Genomic DNA, 17,987 nt, shown 5'->3' on the forward strand with positions numbered 1-17,987 from the left:
TCCGGTTCCGTCTACAAATGTCCTCCGACTAGAAACGTGCATTATAAGTTCCGGATCTAAGACTAAATAAACACATGCTTTACAAGACTTCAAAGTTATTCTATTGTAAATGTGATAGTTTTTCTTTTGTATGCATTCAGGGAAAAATCGGAAAATGTTTCAGAAATCCTTTCTGCTAGCAAAGGAAATCCAAACCGGATTGAAAAGTAACCTTTAAGTTAATAATTCCTCTGATTTAAGCTGAAAAAAAAATCAATAAAACAGCTGCATGAATTAATGCAAAGATCAGTTTGTCATATTTTAAATCCAAGGTAAGTGAGTTTTGCCTTGCTGATTTGTTTACGGTTTATTATTGCAGTTCTAGGCTTTTTTAAACAGATATCATTTTAATGTGAAAATGTTTTTCGCCGTTTTCCTGCTCCTGTCGGGAATTCGTTGGAAAAGAATCTGAGACGAAAGTTGCAGGTTGTTCGCCGGCAACATGCAGCATTGAAATGTCAATCAAATTCCTTGCTTGAGCTGATTTGTTTGGCGAATAACCTTGAATATTATGGTTGTTGGGTGAGTTGATTCTTGAAACGGACCAGGGATTTAATATTGAATCTGCACTTTTTCACAAATCTGTACAAAACTCAATGGATAAAAGTGTTATTTTTGATTTCAAGCGTTTTTGACGTTAGCGTGTGACAGTTTTTACTTCAGTAGCAGTTGTGGGAAAAAAAAAACAACTTAAAAATTAATTAAATGACACATTTTTCAACTGAATTTACAATCTGGATGTGTTATCTGACTGCTCTTAACCTCATTTCTCAACGCCGGATCCACGGCCTCCGTCTCCCGCCGCCTCAAGAAGGGCGGAGGTTTAATTTGGGTGATTTTCATCTCTGAACCTCAATCATCGTCATCATCGTCGCCATCTGTCACCTTCCTGCTACCTATAGATGATCTCGGCGTCGAACGAGCCTGGGGACATTCCTTCCCATCACGCTGAGCCTCTGCTTCATTCCCTGTGAGCGCCCACATTTTCTTCATGTTTTTCTTGACAGTTAGACGGCGTGCATCGCCGCGGTTCCACCTCCGCGGTTGCAGCCCCCTCAGTTCCATCATCGGGTGGATTTGTCTGCTTTGTTGCCATAACGATCATTTACAGCGTTAAATTATCCATAGCTTGCCAGCAGAAATCTTAAGGGCAGCCGTAGCCTGAAGGCTCACCGGGTTATCTCCAGCCTGAGGGCCACGCCTGGCTAACTGTGGCCTCGGGGATGCTTAAAATTAGCCTTAGCCTGAGGGCTAGCTAACGAGGGAGTGGCTTTAGCCCAAGTGCAAGCTTTGGCTATTTTGCTTTATACGTCACAGTGAGAAAATATGGTTTAACTGCTAGCCAGCTGCTCTATATATATATACTCATGCTATGCTAGCTACAAAGAATATGCTATTTTTATTTCTGAAAATATGAAACATTTGAGCTGTTTATTTACGTTCTGGCTGAAAGCTAACGCCTGCAGAAAGGTGATTGGCTCCCCCAGAGGAGGCTCCGCCCCTTTCACGCCGCGGGGCGGAGCCTCCAACACAAGGCAGTGATTTTCTCAAGAGCTGTAATTAAACCTCCGGCGAAGCAGCGACAGGTAAGATGCCGTTGAGACAGGATGCTGCAACCGGCTTGGCAGGTTGCCGCGACGACGCAGAGGGGAGAGAAGCGGCTGGCGATTGATCGGAAAATGAATCCCATCCATTGACGAATCGTTATTTGTGATTTTTTTAATTTTTTTTTTTATATTTTAAACTCAGATTAATATCAGTTTCAGCCGTCAATTTTATGTCAATATCTACTCCTATATGTTTTTCTGAATTTTACCAGCACCTCATTTCTAACTCTAATTGATCTGCTTGTTATTATTATTATTAATATTAATCATTTAATTGCCCTTCTGTCGTCCAGCGGTGGTTTCTGCGTCTCTCCTCCTCAAAACTACCAAAATCTCAGCAGACTTTGCTCTTCCCGTCCTCTGTTTTCCCTCACGTATGGGTTTCCACCTTGAGGGGTGAACGTCCAGAGATGTTTGTTTGTTTGTTTTTGTTTTTTCCGGCGTCCGTGACGTCTCGATGAATTCCTCTCGACCCGAGGTGGTTATTAAGTGGCGAGCGGAGCAGGTTCTGGCACCTGCAGCAGGAAGGCGGGGCCTGCAGGGACCACCGGAGGTGGATGGAGATTCATTTAAAGCAGAAAAGGAAGCCAGTTGTAGCCTGTACTCTCTTGCTTTTGCGGGAAAATTAGCGTCTTTGCCGTTTTTCTGTTGGGTTACCATGGCAACCCGAGGCCCTTGTGGCTAAAAAAACGGAAATACAAACGGCGTCGGCGTCCCGACCCGTGAAAGGAGCTCCAGAACCAGAGCGGGGTTCTGTCTCCATGACGACTGGATGCTAAAGCCCCGTTTTTTCGCACCCCTGCTTGATGTCACTTCCTGTTTTGGTTCCTGGAAGAGACGCCGGCCTGCGGCAGAAACCGGGTCGGCATGGAGAACCGGGCCTGGACCTGCAAAACCGGGTTCTCCCGCTGGATCTGGATCTGCAGGATCCAGCAGGTCCCTGCAGGAGCCTCTGGCCATTTCTTCTTTTTTTTTTTTGTTTAAACATTACATAACGGTCCGGTTTTAAAAAAATCACAACATAGCATTCAAATTTTGTAATTTTTAGTTTTTATATTTTCTCTTCTTTATTTTTCTTTTTATTATTGTTGTTGTTATTATAATAATAATAATAATATATATATTATCAATATATATATATATAATATAATAATAATAATTATTATTATTGTATTATATTATACAAAATTATATTTTTTTATGTATATTCTTTTTTCTTTTTATTTACCGGCCATACCGCGATTTACCGTGATTCGATGTGTTCGCCAGAGAAAATGAAATTCTTGGATTTGAGGAGGAGCAAAACACAGCAGAAATAGAAAATAAGTAAAAAAAAAACATGAATTAAAAAAAAAATCAAAAAAGAAAAGAAAATTTAGAAATAATCCCGAGGAGAGCTTGTAATGTCACCTTGCTGAGCGAGCGTGTGTCTTATTGTGATTGGTTCCTTCCAGCCGCCCGTCACTATGCCCCGCCCCCTGCTCTGCCTGCTGTCAATCAGCCTGCTGGCAGGTAATGCTGCTCACACACACACACACAAACACACACACCTTAATCTTTCAGCATTTTAGGCATGAGCGGAGAGTTTTAAATTCTGCAATTTTTTTATTTTGCTAGAAATTCTTTCATATGTTCATTTATACATTCAATTTTTACTAAGGTGAATTTTAGGAGAAATTTAGGGAAGACATTCAGAATTTCATCCATTCATCCCCTCATTCATTTGTTCATCAGCTGTTTTATTTAAGTAGCTCTCTGGAAACTTTTTTTTAAGGTGAATTTTCAGAAAACTTTTCAAGACATTTTCAAGAAATTTTCAGTAAAATTTTCAGAAAAATATTCAAGAAATTCTTTCATTCATTCACTCATTTATTTATTTCTTCACCTGCTACCTTATTACACCAGCCCTCTGCAAAAGTTTTTTGGGTGAATTTTCAGAAATTTTTAGTAATTTTCAGAAATTTCAGAAGTTTTCAGTAATTTTCAGAAATTTTCAGAAATTTTTCGGGAATTTTCAAGAAATTTTCCAGAAATTCAGAACTTAATTAATTCATTCATCCACTCATTCATTCATTCATCCAGAAGCTGCTTTATTCAAACTGCCCCCTGAGAAAGGTTTTTTGAGTCGATTTTCAGAGAACTTTAGCAAAAAATTCAAAATTTGATCATTTATTAATTTCTTCAGTTATTTTATTCAACCAGCCCTGCGGGAAAGTTTTTTAGGTGAATTTTCAGATATATTTTAAGAAATTTTCAAGAAAGTCGTCCATTCGTTCATTAATTTATTCATGTATTGATTTATTCACCAGCTGTTTTATATAACCAGCCCTCTGGGAATATTTTTAAAGATGAATTTTCAGAGAAATTTTCAGAGAAATTTTCAGAGAAATTTTCAAGGAATTCAGAATTTCATCCATCCATCCTTTCATCTACCAGCTGCTTTATTCAAACCACCTTCTGGGAAAGTGTTTTAAGGTGAATTATCAGAGACAATTTCAGACATTTTCAAAAATGTTCAGAATTTTTCAAAAATGTTCAGAAATCTTCAAAAACGTTCAGAAATTTTCAAGAAATTCAGAATTTCATCCATCCGTTCGTCCTCCAGCTGCTTTATTCAAACCACTTTTTGGGAAATTTTTCGCAAATAGTTTTTTGAAGGTTTTTAATTTTCCGAACCCAACGTGTCGCCATGGTGACAGATGAAGAACCTCCATGGAGGGTGAAGGTGTTTGCAGAGGACAGGGAGCAGCAGAAGATGGACGGGTCAGGAGGAGGGATGGTGAAGATCTGGGTAGAAGTAGCTCAGGTTGGAGGTCTGGAGGGGAGGAGGACAGGAAGTAGGAGGAGATGTTTAGATGGAGGTCGGTGGAGGAGAAGATCGGCGTTGACGTGTCCTCCTGACCCGTCCAGGTGCCGCAGTGACTCGCCAAACCTTGGAAGGCAACTCGTTGGCGGACATCAGCTCCTGCCCCGTCAGGTTTTTCGGAGAAAACTACGACTTGATCTTCGTGAGTCCGACCTCCGACCTTCACCGCCGCCACCTTCTCCCATCTCCACGCCTCCCTGACGCCTGGTTCCTCCTCCTTCTCCTCCAAGGTCATCTTTACAAATGACTCCTTCCTCATGTGCTTCGGGCGCTTCGACACCAACGACTCCAGCGCCAACTGCGTGTCGGCGCCGCCGGCCGACAGCGAGCGCCTGGAGCTGGAGGTGATCATGGAGGTGGAGGACGTGGTGGACGTCTTACACGACGTTCCTCCGCTGTGCAGCATCCACCTGTTCCTCAACACGGTAGGTAGCAGGAGATACCGCACAGTACCTGGGTTCTCCCTGTAGGTTCTCTCCGTGTTCTCCTTGGGTTCCTTCGATGTTCTCCTCCTTGGGTCCTCCATGTTCTCCTTGGGTTCCTTCGATGTTCTCCTCCTTGGGTCCTCCATGTTCTCCTTGGGTACCTTCGATGTTCTCCTCCTTGGGTCCTCCATCTTCTCCCTGGGTCCTCCATGTTCTCCTTGGGTTCCTTCGATGTTCTCCTCCTTGGGTCCTCCATGTTCTCCTTGGGTACCTTCGATGTTCTCCTCCTTGGGTCCTCCATGTTCTCCTTGGGTTCCTTCGATGTTCTCCTCCTTGGGTCCTCCATCTTCTCCCTGGGTCCTCCATGTTCTCCTTGGGTTCCTTCGATGTTCTCCTCCTTGGGTCCTCCATGTTCTCCTTGGGTCCTCCATGTTCTCCTTGGGTTCCTTCGATGTTCTCCTCCTTGGGTCCTCCATGTTCTCCTTGAGTTCCTTCGATGTTCTCCTCCATGGGTCCTCCATCTTCTCGCTGGGCTCTCCATGTCCTCCTTAGGTTCCTTCGATGTTCTCCTTGGGTCCTCCATGTTCTCCTTGGGTCCTCCATGTTCTCCTTGGGTCCTCCATGTCCTCCTTAGGTTCCTTCGATATTCTCCTTGGGTTCCTTCGATGTTCTCCTCCATGGGTCCTCCATGTTCTCTTTGGGTCCTCCATGTTCTCCTTAGGTCCTCCATGTCCCCCTTGGGTCCTCCATGTTCTCCTTGGGTCCTCCATGTTGTCCTTGGATTCCTTCAATGTTCTCCTCCTTGGGTTCTCCATGTTCTCCATTCTCAGTCCAAAGCCAGTCAGGAGGTTCCTTGAAGACTCCCAAGCTGTAAGTGAGGGATGTAGCAACGACACCTGACTTGTCAAGTCAGCAACTTGTAACCAACAACAGTTGTTGTTGTTGTTGTTGTTGTTGTTGTTGTTGTTGTTGTCCCTCTGGTGTCTGAGTATCTCCTGGTCTTCCAGATCGAGTACAAATTCCACAGCCACGGGTCTCAGGCCACCTTCACCATGTCTGGATTTGACGGCAGTGCCGCGGTAAGTGCTGGAAGACTCCCGGGTCGCACCACCTGGGGGCGGAGCCAAAGCACGTCTGTTAACATCCCATTGGTCGGTCCTTCTAGAACCTTCAGTTCATGATGAACGAGGTGACCATCTCGTCCACGAACCTGACGAGCGAGGAGACGTCCTCCGAAAGCTTCTTCGACATCAGCGGCTGCCGCTTCGAAGGTTAGCGACCCCACAACAACCCCTCCTAGCCGCGGATGCTAACGGCGGCCATCTTTGCTCCTCAGGCTCCGCCTACCTGCCGAGGTCCGAGGCCGACCTGCCCGACTGCGTGTCGCTGACCTGCGACGCCACCGCGCACCTCCACGTGGACCGGTGCGGACCCATGGAGAGTTGCCATGGTAACCAAGGGTAGGTGCGCTCGTCGGGCTCGACGATCCGACGCCCGGTTGACGACCGACACCGACCCCTTCCCGCCCGCAGGTGTGTGTTGGACGCCAAGTGCGTGGCGTCCGGACCCGCCGTGATCGACGTCACCGGTTCCTTCGCCGCCGCCCCCGACCTCTGCTCCTACGACCTGCTGGCGATCGCCGGCGTCCGATTGGTCGGCGGTTTCCGAGAACGGCGCCGCAAAGACGTGGCCTTCCTGGACTCCCTGCGCCTGGAGACGGACGACGGCAGCATCTTCATCAAGCACGGCGGCGGCGTCCTGGTGAGACCGCCGGCGTCAGGAAGCCCCGAACCAGAGGAGCGGGAAGAAGATCAAGGAAGTCCTCGGTTTATGCTCGATCTGCGGCGTCGGGTGGTTCGGTTACCAGAGAACAGTTTCTACCTGTTTCTCGAAGGTTGAGAGAGATGATGCTGGTCTTGTTGCTTCCGGAACGTTGTGTTTCCTGTTTCCAGGCGGACGGCGCCGAAGTGACCCTGGGCGCCACGCCGCTGAGCCTTTACGGCGTGGAAATGGTCCGAGTGGACGCGGGGATCGAAGCCAGGATGGCGCCGGGCGACTACAATGTGATGCTCTTCTTCGACGGGGACACGGCGCTGATCCGGCTGGAAGGTGCGCAGAGATAAACCCAAAACAAGCTCGCCTTCAGGATCTCCTTGATTAAAAACGAGTATTTGTGTTTTCTCTCCGCCCCCGTCCAGGACCGGACCGGGTCGTCCCGCCCCTGATGGGCTTGTGCGGCAACTCCAGCAGCTTCTACGAGTCCAGGAGCGACCAGAGCGCCGACAAGTAAGCCCCGCCCCCAAAAAATGAATGTCCACCTGAACCGGTTCCTCCTAACTCCTTGTCGCTCCCTAGTTGTGACATGGAGTACAGCGAGGAGGAACCCGCCGTCGATTGCGAAGCGGTGAAAGAGCGGTGAGCGCTATCGGAACTTAGCTGCCGTCTTTGGAGTTCGTGGACGAATCATCATCTCCGCTTCTTCACGTGTCCAACAGCTGCAGCCTCCTGTCGGCCGAGCCCTTCGCTTCCTGCCGCCACGCCGTGGACCCGGCGCCGTACATGGAGGCCTGCGTGGAGACCCTGTGCAGATACCCGATGGTGGACCGGCTCGGATGTCAGTTCATGGAGGCCTACGACCGAGTGTGCGCCATCTACAGTGCCGACTGGCGGGACGGGTGGAGGTCCCACGTCCACTGCCGTGAGAAACGTCTCGTTTGTTGTGAAGCTTCTGGGTCGCGGGATCTCCATCGGGAATCTCTCTAGAGCTGCTTCTGGATACGTAGCCTAAATCTTGACATGGTTTTCTGGTAGCCGACACCTGAACCTTCTGCTCCGAGTGCTCTGGAGATGTTCTTGACCACGAGGAACCTCACTGGGATGGCAATTGGTGAACACCAAGGTGGACTGGGACCTGCTCTTGATGGTTGGGGATATGTAGCCTCGGCTTTGTGGTAGCACCTTCCCGAACCTTCGATTGGTTCACGACCCTCTCGGACAGGAAGTGTTGCGTTGGACGATGACCTGCTCACCCATGAGCCGGTCGTACCTCGAGTTCCTGCGGTTTGCGTTCGTTTAAGAAGCCGGATGGAAACACTTGAACTTTCCGGAAGGGACAACGGGTGGGTTCCTCCTGGAGATCTGATCTGGTTCTTGTCCTGCGCTTCTCAGCCGCCGCCCCCGCCGCCTTCTGCCAGGACAGAGTTTGCCTGGACCACGAGTTCTGCGCCACGGCGGTGAACGGACATCCCGGCTGCTTCTGCCGAGCCATCTTCGCTGACCCGTATAAATCCGCGGAGATGTTCGGTGAGGAGGACTTTGAAACATCTCACCGAGGTTACCGGAGCGCTTGAAAATGCTGTGATTTTCTTCTCCTGCGTGTCCAGGAGACCCAATCATCTGCGAGGAGAACCAAGCCTCGGTGTCCCTGGTGTCCTGCCTGCTGGAGGAGCACGGCGTGGACCACTCCATGTTGACCCTGAACGACGAGACATGTCCAGGTCTTCTGGACCAGGAGACCCACATGCTCAACTTCTACTTCAACAGCAGCCACCTCTGCGGCGCCGAGGTCCTGGTGGGTGGTCTCCACATGTCCTCCTCGACTTGTGACCTTCTTTGGCTCTCCTATGAGAGCCTCCTGACCTCTTGAAGCCTCAGTTTTTTTGGTCCAAACTCAAATAGTGGTTGAACTTGTTAATGGGATTCAAACCGGTTTGGACCAACCTGAAGAGTCGGGTGGTCCAACGGATCCCTGAGGAGATGGTAACCACCCCTGAACCTCCTCGATCTGTGTGACACCGCAGAGCAACGACACCCACGTCGTCTACAAGAACACCATCAGGACGCAGGACAACCACGAGGAAGTCATCGTTCGCCACGAGCACATCTCGCTGGACTTCTCCTGCTTCTACAGCGTCCCCGACACGAGCAGCATGTTCTTCAGACTGAGAGACAAGTTGGTGTTCCTCTCCGTGAAGTTCCACCTGCAGGTAATTGAATCATGACAGTGTGTGTGTGTGTGTGTCAGCTCGGTGGTCCAGCACGTCACATCCGGAGCGTGGAACTTCGTCCTGACCATGAAGACCTACACCGACTCGGACCGGACCCAGGTTGTGGATCTGGGCACCGAAGTCCAGCTGGACCAGAAGATCTGGGTGGAGCTCAAGACCGAGGGGCTGGACGGCACCCTGGTCGCCATGGTGACCGACTCCTGCTGGGCCACCGGCGAGCCGTCGCCGGACGCCTCCCTGAGATACGACATGATCTCCCACGGGTGAGTTGCCGTTTGAAACATCTCCCCCGGGACGCCGTTTGCTGGAGCCAAAATGGCGGCTCGCTGGAGCCAAAATGGCGGTTCCCCCTTTTTTTTTGGATTGCAGCTGCGCCACATCGGAGGACCTGCAGACGGAGGGAAACGGCATGGGGACGTCCAACTTCTTCTCCTTCAACATGTTCCAGTTCTCCACCAGCAGCGACGTGTACCTGCACTGCAAGGTCACCCTGTGCGTCACGAACGGCAACAGCTGCATTCCGGTACGTCGCCCGAAAACGGAGCAGAAGGTTCGGACGCTCCCATTGGCTCCTTGTCAGAATTTGCCCTTTGGAACCGGCTCTGTCGAGCAGCGGTTGAAGAACTTAGCCGGAGGTGAAAGAAAGTTAATTTGTTTTCAAGCTAACAGGGGTGGAGGGACCGGTCGGACCGGGGAGCGGCTAGTGAGCTTAGCTTAGCCGCTATAGAGCGCAGGCCCTGAGGGCAATACTTTTCCCCTTGATGTTTGTGTGGCAGGCGTGGACGGCATCTGCGACATTTTGCGTGCGGAACGCCTCAACCTTTCGTCTCGCTGAACCTTCAAACCACCCAACAAATACTGTTTGCTTCAGACGTGTTTATCATCCCGACCTTGCGCTAATGGGAAAAAAAAGCGAGCTATTTAGAGATAGGTGTTCTCTTCTCAGCTAGCTCTGGTATTGTATGAGGAAGTCTGGAGTGGCAGAGAAGTATGTTAGACTGGTGCAGGACATGTATGCTCAAGTTCAAGGTGGAGGTGGGACTCCATCAGGGATCAGCTCTGAGCCCCTTCTTGTTCGCAATGGTGATGGATAGGCTGACAGATGAGGTCAGACAGGAATCCCCATGGACCATGATGTTTGCAGATGACATTGTGATCTGTAGTGAGAGCAGAGAACAGGTAGAGGAAAATCTAGAGAGGTGGAGGTATGCTCTGGAAAGGAGAGGAATGGAAGTTAGTCGCAGCAAGACAGAATATATGTGTGTGAATGAGAGGAACTCGGGTGGAACGCTGAGGCTACAGGGAGTGGAGATCAAGAAGCTGGAGGATTTCAGGTACTTGGGGCCAACAGTCCAGAGCAACGGAGAGTGTGGAAAAGAGGTGAAGAGACGGTCCAAGCAGGTTGGAATGGGTGGAGAAAAGTGTCAGGGGTACGAAGGGATAGAAGACTATCAGCTGGAATAAAAGGAAAGGTGTACAAGACAGTGGTGAGACCAGCAGATGATGTTTGGACTAGAAACTGTTCCAATGACCAAAAGACAGCAGGCAGAACTAGAGGTTGCAGAGATGAAGATGTTGAGGTTCTCTTTGGGAGTGACCAGGATGGAGAGGATCAGGAATGAGTCCATCAGAGGAACGGCACATGTTAGATGTTCTGGAGAGAAGGTCAGAGAAGCCAGACTGAGATGGTTGGGTCATGGACAGAGGAGGGATAGTGAATATATTGGTAGACGGATGCTGGAATTGGAGCTGCCAGGCAAGAGGTCTGGAGGAAGACCAAAGAGAAGATTTATGGATGTAGTGAGAGAAGATATGAAGGTAGTTGGTGTGAGAGAGGAGGATCCAGAGAATAGGGTTAGATGGAGAAAGTTGACTCGCTGTGGCGACACCTGAAGGGAAAAGCCGAAAGAAGAAGAAGAAGAAGAAGAAGTTCTCTTCGGAGCTACGGTGGAGTTTTCACAGGTTTAACATCAGCGGACTTTCTCTTCTCTCGTACTTCAGAGCTGCGCCCGTCGCCGTCGGAGACGCCGGTCCTTAAGCTCTGCCTCCCACAAAGGAGACCCCGCCTTCATCAGCATGGGCTGGAAAAAATAGGTAAAAATAAAAAAACACCGAAATGTAGCTCGTAGCTGAGGACGCTCCATCACCGCATCTGATTGTGTTCCCCAGGTGGTTACCATGGCAACCTGGATCTCCACGGCGACGCGTATAGACTTCTTCTGATGTGGTGAAGGGGTGAACTTTCAAACTGTCCTTTTTAGCATAATATCATTAAAATAAACATGGTATCGGATTTTTTATTTTTTTTTCCCTTCACACAGAGATATTCCTCTTCTTGGTGTTGATAAAATCTCAATCAGTGATTTGTAATTACCAATCGAAGTTATCGATCGCGGTTCGAGGCTAACATCTCTCACATTTTGTATTGTGTGATAGAGATCTTTAATAAATCGATCAGCAAAGAGACGTGTTCTTTTAATGTAATACTAACCAGATCAGTCCACCGTTTTGCTAACTAATCAATTAATTGCTTATTATTATTATTATCATTGTTCTGTTTCAATATTCCGTTCTCATGATTACAGCAAATAATCAATGTTAAAACACTCACTGGCAGTTTATTTTGATTAATTACGGACTGGTTAAAACATAAACGTCCCATTGGTCGATGGATCCTCGTACTTTCGATTGTCTTTTCTTTTTTTTTTCTTTCTTTTTGGCGTCGGGTGTGCACTTCCTGTCGGCGGTCGGACGTCAACAAGGCGGAGGTTCTCCAGAGCGCCCTCTGCTGGACGTTCAAGAGCCCTCGGTCTCAAAGGTGAACATAAAACGTCCACATTTACGCGTATTTTTTCCAATTTTTTTATAACGAATGGGGAAAGCAGGTTTTTGAATGTTGACACTGGAGTTGAAGGTCATCATTTGGAGAGGACGAGATGCAAAGAGGAAGAGGAGGTTGAGGAGATGGACAAGGACTCGAGGTGAGCGAACGAAGGCGAGGCCTCGGCGGGCGCGGCTTTCTGCTCAGGGTCCTCCATCACCTCCAGGTTGACCTCCACGAACGGTTTGCTGAGCTGGAGGGCTGGAAGAGAAGGTGGATTAACAAGCTAACAAGCTAAACGACGCTAACATCATAAACAGGACCATTGGGACTCTCACGGTTGTCGGTTTCGCCGCTCGACTCCGCTCGCTCCGCCACGTCGGTGAGGTTCTTATCGTCGTCTTGATGTTCCTTCGGGCCTGAGATGGTACGAGAAGGTGCGACAACCTCATTTTGTTGATCCACATTGGGACGCCTCCACCTCCACCTCCATTCTCCGTCACCTCGCTGCCGATTCCCCGAATGCTAAGCGCTCGCGGTGTCTATGAGGGCTTCCCAGAAGGTGTGCTGTGAAACCTCCAGGCTAACATAGAGTTAGCAAGGCCAATGTAAGATCCACATGGCTAACAGTCTGCCAGGCTAGCATAGAGCCTTCCAGGCTAGCATAGAGCCTTCCAGGCTGACGTAGTCAACAAGGCTAATGCAGAGTCTGCCAAGCTTAAGTAGAATTTGCAGAGCTAACATAGAGTTTGACAAGCTAAAGTAGAGTAAGCAAGGGTAACATAGCACCACTAAGGCTAACATAGAGTCAGGTAGGACAATGTAGGCTCTGCAAGGCTAACAATGTCTGCCAAGGCTAAAATAGTCAACAAGGCTAATGCAGAACCTGCAGAGCTAACATAGAACTTGCCAGGCTAAAGTAGAGTAAGCAAGGGTAAAATAGCACCTGCAAGGCTAACATAGAGTCAGGTAGGACAATGTAGGGTCTGCAAGGCTAACAATATCTGCCAGGCTAACATAGTCAACAAGGCTAATGCAGAATCTGCAGAGCTAACATAGAATTTGCCAGGCTAAAGTAGAGTAAGCAAGGGTCACATAGCACCTGCAAGGCTAACATAGAGTTAGCTAGGACGATGTAGGGTCTGCATGGCTAACATGGTCAACAGGCCAATGCAGAGTCTGCCAAGCTAAAGCAGAATCTGCAGAGCCAACATGGAGTTTGCCATGCTAAAGTAGAGTAAACAAGGGTAACATAGCATCTGCAAGGCTAGCACAGAGTCAGGTAGGACAAGGTAGGGTCTGCAAGGCTAACAATATCTGCCAGGCTAACATGGTCAACAAGGCTAATGCAGGGTCTGCCAAGCTAAAGAAGAATCTGCAGAGCTAACATAGAGTTTGACAAGCTAAAGTAGGGTAAACAAGGGTAACATAGCACCTGCAAGGCTAACATAGAGTTAGCTACGACAAGGTAGGGTCTGTAAGGCTAACAATGTCTGCCAGGCTAACATAGTCAACAAGGCTAATGCAGACTGCCAAGCTAAAGCAGAATCTGCAGAGCTAACATAGAGTTTGACAAGCTAAAGTAGAGTCAGCAAGGGTAACATAGAGTTTGACAAGCTAAAGTAGGGTAAACAAGGGTAACATAGCACCTGCAAGGCTAACATAGAGTCAGGTAGGACAATGTAGGGTCTGCAAGGCTAACAATATCTACCAGGCTAACGTAGTCAACAAGGCTAATGCAGAGTCTGCCAAGCTAAAGCAGAATCTGCAGAGCTAACACGGAGTTTGCCAAGCTAAAGTAGAGTCTGCTGTAGAGATACCGCTTCCTGATCTCTAACGTTGCAGAAATAGCTCGTACCGTCCTCCACCTCCCGCTGCGTAGCTGCGCCGTTCACCACCAAAGTAGCTGGAAGCTCTTCCTCCGTCTCTTCTCCTGTCGCTGCCGGGAAAACAGAATCATCCCTCTTTCCAAAGATCTCCAGACGTAGAGCAGCACAAAGGGAACCCCCTTCCCCTTCTCACCGTGATGGTCCAGTCTGATGGCCTCGAAGGTTCCTCCGTGCTCACTGAGGAGCCGGGCGGGGATCGGCTGGTGCAGGTTGAAGGAGTGCGTCTGTCAGAAAACAAAAACATCAGATGGAGGATCTCTGCCAGGACGCGACGCCGACGATTTTCGGCTAGCTCACCCGGTTGGCTCTTCGGAGCAAATAGATGAATATGAGCAGAATGATGATCACCAGGACGATGAAGGTCAAGATCACGTAACCTGAGGAGACGGGTCTCGGGTTAACTCTCCGCTACTGAAGTTCTGTGCTCCGGAACCGGGTCAAAAAGGTATTAGCTTAAACCTAGCTTGGACTCTTACCCCAGGTCAGATCACGGGAATGTTCAACCATCACTGAAACAGACAGAGGAACCGTCAGGTTCTGTCGGGGGAGGAACCGACCGAGGAACCACCATGGAAGGATTAGCATCCCTGCAGGAGTCCTGATATGCTAACGTGTCATGTGACTGTTTTCGGGATCGGACCGGAGAATTCTCTACGTTTTTGTTTTCTTTTAAGGATCTGCCAGAAGGTCACAGATCGGACTAGCTAACGTGTCGTCGACACTTTATTTACCCATCGTTACTGAGGATAGCATGTCTGTCGTTGTCAAGGCAACCGCGGTCGCCGTCCGCCGGTCATTTCCCAATCCCTGCGACGAGAAACACCAGAGCCTCTGTCTTAGAATATGATATATTAATCTAAATTAACCTCAATTAATATCAATTATTCACAATTAATCAATTTATATATTATTATTTTAAACTCATTTAAATGTATTTGCGTACATTTACATCGAGTCACTTAATAAACCTGAAGACAGGGAATTTCAGTTGTAAAAGTTAGCCGTCGTTGTTCGTTAGCTCAAGTTAGCATAGCTTAGCATCACACTGTTACCATGCTGCCATGGGAGGTCAGTTGGGTGGTCATCCTGTTGTCCTCGGGCAGAGTTGTGGACGGCTGGGTCTCCTTGCCGGAGGCACTGCTCTCAGAATCTGTTTGGGAGGAGCGTTAGCGTGGAAACAAGGCATCTCAACACAAACATTGTAACATTAGTTGATGAAAACAATTTTGTTTGGATGATGGGGAAAAAGGAAAGCTAGCTGTTAATAGCCGAGCAACTTGGAAAGATTTCATGGTGAGAAACTTAGGCTGGGAAAATGGAACACTATTTTTGTCACTGGTGGGCAGACAAGCTAAATGTGGTAAGGCTAGCAAAGGGGAACGTTGTCTATGTTGGTGGTAAAAAGAAAAACTAACTGTTGTTAGCCAGGTAAAGAGCAATGTTCTCTTTGTCATTGAGAAAACAAATGAGAACTTTTGTTAGCCTAGCAAAAAGGAATATTTGTTTCTTAGTGGGGAAAAGACAAGGTAAATGTTGTTAGCCTAGCATAGAGGAAAATTCTTTGTTAGTGGGAGAAAGCAAAGTTACATGTTGTTAGCCTAGCAAACTGGAACATTTTTTGTTCGGAGGAAAACGAAAAGCTAAATGTTGTTAGCCTAACAAAGAGAAAAAAAATATTAGTGGAAAAAAGGAAAGCTATATTTTGTTAGCCAAGCAAACAGGAACATTTTTTGTTAGTGGGGAAAAAGAAAAGCTAAATGTTGTTAGCCTCGCAAAAGGGAACATTTTTTGTTAGTGGGAAAAAGAAAAGCTAAATGTTGTTAGCCTGGTAAAGAAGACCTTTTTTGTTAGCGGAAAAAAGAAAAGCTAAATGTTGTTAGCCTAGCAAAAAGGAGCTTTTTTTGTCAGTAGGAAAAAGAAAAGCTAAATGTTGTTACCCTATCAAAAGGTAACATTTTTTGTCAGCGGGAAAAAGAAAAGCTAAATGTTGTTAGCCTAGAAAAGAAAAAAAAATTGTTTGTGGAAAAAAGAAAACCTAAATGTTGTTAGCCTAGCAAAAGGGAACATTTTTTGTTAGTGGGAAAAAGCAAAGTTACATGTTGTTGGCCTAGCAAACAAGAACTTTTTTTGTTAGTAGGAATGAGAAAAACTAAAAGTTGTTAGCCTTTCAAAAGATAACATATTTTGTCAGCTGGAAAAAGAAAAGCTAAATGTTCTTAGCCTAGAAAAGAAAAAAAAATTGTTTGTGGAAAAAAGAAAAGCTAAATGTTGTTAGCCTAGCAAAAGGGAACATTTTTTGTTAGCGGAAAAAAGAAAAGCTAAATGTTGTTAGCCTAGAAAAGAAAAAAAAATTGTTTGTGGGAAAAAGGAAAGCTCAATGTTGTTAGCCTAGCAAACAGGAACTTTTTTTGTTAGTAGGAAAAAGAAAAACCAAAAGTTTTTAGCCTAGCAAAAGATAACATATTTTGTCAGCGGGAAAAAGAAAAACAAACTATAGTTAGCCTAGCCAAGAGGTTTTCATGGTAAGTTTGTTAGCTTACCAAGGTTTTCTTCATCGGCTGTTGGCTCCTCGTCCGTCGTGACCCCGGTGTTGTCTAGCCGGTCATCAGAATACTTGGAGGTGTGAGTGTGTTGCGTCGTCGCCGGGCTCGGCGTGCCGGAGTCCTGCTCACCGGACACACACCTGGACGCCACGACTGACACACAACGAACACACAGTCAGAACGTTCGGGGGACGCCTGCTGTCGTCATGGTAACGGAAGTGAAAGTGCGCCTCGCTTTTGTCCTCGATCAAACATCCGATGTCTCGCCGAAAGCCCAGTTTGTGAGTGTGTGTGTGTGTCTGTGTGTGTGTTTGTGTGTGTTGCCATAAGTTAGCGTGTGTGTGTGTTACTTTGTCCAACAGATGTAACTGTGTCTGAGTGTATTTGTGGATGAAGATCTGTGTTTGTGTGTGTGTTTGTGTGTGTTTGTGGTTGGTGTCTTGTGAAAATTTGAGTGTATGTCATAAGTTAGAGCGTGTGTGTGTGTGTGTGTGTGTGTGTGTGTGTGTGTGTGTGTGTGTTTCCTGGTAAAAAATTGTATGTCTGTAACTGTGTCTGTGTATTCGCTTGTAGATATACATCTTTGTATATGTATGTGTGTGTGTGTGTGTGTGTGTGTGTGTGTGTGTGTGTGTGTGTGTGTGTGTGTGTGTGAAAGTCTTTCTGCCTTTCACGCCCGCTCTGTGTTTCCTGTCAGGTTTTGGTTTCTTCTCGAGGTGCCAGCAACGCCCAGCAGAAACCTCTCGTCATTTCCTGCATTTGGCGGCTCGTTTGAGACCTTCGGCTTTTTTTTTTTTTTTTTTTTTTTTTTTTTTTGTGTCCCGCTCGGCAAACAATTTTAAAATTAAAAAAAAAACAAAAAAAACACACATTTATTTTCATTCTTTTTTTTTTTTTTTTTTTTTTTTTTTTTTGGGGTGAAAAACAGAAGACATTTTTTTTTTTTTTTTTTTAAAAGAAAACACCTGTCTGGATGTGAAGAATCGAGGAGGACGGACTCACCGAGAAGCAAGAAGAGTCCGAGCTTGATCCCGGCGGCCTGTCGGACGCTCCGGCCCGTCGCCATCCCGTCCTTCAAATATCGAGTGCCATCTGCGAACATCTTGAGTCTCCTCTTCTTCTTCCTCTTCCTCCTCTTCGTTCTTCTACTTCTGAGTTTCATCCATCCTCCCACCTGAAGCTCCGCCCCCAGACCCGACGCAGTTTCCTCAGGAAAACAAAAAAAAAACCCAAATCGTCGAGAAATAAATTAAGATGACTAGCGTTATTTGCGGCGACGCGTCCGACTCCCCGGGGATGTTTATCGATTTATTTGATTGTGAATGTGTAAATTCAGCGTCCTGACAGGAAGTAAGTCATCTACCGCAGGAACAGGAAGCAGCCGCCGCCGCCGCCGCCGTTCAAACCTGCGACGGTGAGAACCCGCGTCCTGCAACGTTGTGATGTTATTGCTCACCCATGCTCAGAATGCTGGTTTTTCTGTATTTAAGATATGATTTATGACATCATTTTTCCCTGGAAATATCAGTAAACACACACACATCCGCTCCGCTTCCCCTGCTCTCTGGATCCCAGCCGGGATTGGACGAGAGGCCTGTCAATCATATCCGCCATTCACCCTTTCATTCACGCCCCATTCAAACACATACAACCGTTCAAGATTCAAAGTGTTTATCAAATTCATTCATTCATGTATTATATATAATTCATATTTATTGTTATTGTTGTTATTACCTTATCTTTTTTTCTTTTTTTTTAAGACCTTAAAACATTTTATAGCCTTGACTTTG

General features: G+C 47.1%; 2 protein-coding genes and 1 long non-coding RNA gene across 4 annotated transcripts; 2 read left to right on the forward strand and 1 right to left on the reverse strand.

Moving 5' to 3' along the window:
• Positions 1–2,513: 2,513 nt before the first annotated feature.
• On the forward strand, positions 2,514–11,147 carry LOC147223308 (alpha-tectorin-like). Its single transcript, XM_086166116.1, has 17 exons — positions 2,514–2,582; positions 3,101–3,158; positions 4,557–4,654; positions 4,743–4,937; positions 5,945–5,970; positions 6,470–6,698; positions 6,890–7,046; positions 7,136–7,223; positions 7,293–7,352; positions 7,433–7,635; positions 8,106–8,240; positions 8,321–8,508; positions 8,738–8,889; positions 8,962–9,207; positions 9,314–9,467; positions 10,946–11,038; positions 11,114–11,147. The coding sequence occupies exons 1-16, from the start codon at positions 2,514–2,516 to the stop codon at positions 11,036–11,038; spliced, it is 2,151 nt and encodes a 716-aa protein (XP_086022242.1). The 3' UTR covers positions 11,114–11,147.
• Positions 5,980–6,300, forward strand: LOC147223309 (uncharacterized). The gene is made up of 3 exons (XR_015107567.1): positions 5,980–6,016; positions 6,103–6,208; positions 6,274–6,300. It is a non-coding gene; the product is annotated as an uncharacterized LOC147223309 (long non-coding RNA).
• Positions 11,148–11,403: 256 nt separating the features above from the next.
• On the reverse strand, positions 11,404–17,351 carry LOC147223310 (uncharacterized). Of its 2 annotated transcripts, none has more exons than XM_086165779.1 (10): positions 17,200–17,351; positions 16,195–16,350; positions 14,707–14,804; positions 14,386–14,461; positions 14,131–14,163; positions 13,952–14,031; positions 13,788–13,878; positions 13,624–13,698; positions 12,104–12,184; positions 11,404–12,026 (listed from the first exon to the last, which is right to left on the reverse strand). In XM_086165779.1, exons 1-10 carry the CDS (start codon positions 17,297–17,299, stop codon positions 11,863–11,865), a joined length of 954 nt encoding a protein of 317 aa, XP_086021905.1. In that variant the 5' UTR covers positions 17,300–17,351; the 3' UTR covers positions 11,404–11,862. The 2 variants fall into 2 exon arrangements, with proteins under 2 accessions (XP_086021905.1, XP_086021903.1); XM_086165777.1 differs by having other exon boundaries at positions 13,624–13,704; positions 17,200–17,349.
• Between the last annotated feature and the right edge of the window lie 636 nt (positions 17,352–17,987).

Source organism: Fistularia commersonii, chromosome 19, assembly GCF_037954325.1.
Source record: "Fistularia commersonii isolate RoL2024-O1a breed Wild chromosome 19, RoL_Fcom_v1.0, whole genome shotgun sequence".
NCBI classification, from domain to species: Eukaryota; Metazoa; Chordata; class Actinopteri; order Syngnathiformes; family Fistulariidae; genus Fistularia; species Fistularia commersonii.

Excerpts from the sequence above, each read along its gene's own strand:
- LOC147223310 (XM_086165777.1), bottom strand. The coding sequence starts at position 17,299 with ATGTTCGCAGATGGCACTCGATATTTGAAGGACGGGATGGCGACGGGC. Across the intron at positions 14,164-14,385 it reads GCTATCCTCAGTAACGATGG|TGATGGTTGAACATTCCCGT; the intron begins GTAAATAAAGTG and ends TGTCTGTTTCAG. Across the intron at positions 12,027-12,103 it reads GAGCGGCGAAACCGACAACC|CCCTCCAGCTCAGCAAACCG; the intron begins GTGAGAGTCCCA and ends CTTCTCTTCCAG.
- LOC147223308 (XM_086166116.1), top strand. The coding sequence starts at position 2,514 with ATGGAGAACCGGGCCTGGACCTGCAAAACCGGGTTCTCCCGCTGGATC. Across the intron at positions 7,636-8,105 it reads GAGGTCCCACGTCCACTGCC|CCGCCGCCCCCGCCGCCTTC; the intron begins GTGAGAAACGTC and ends TGCGCTTCTCAG. Across the intron at positions 8,241-8,320 it reads TAAATCCGCGGAGATGTTCG|GAGACCCAATCATCTGCGAG; the intron begins GTGAGGAGGACT and ends CTGCGTGTCCAG.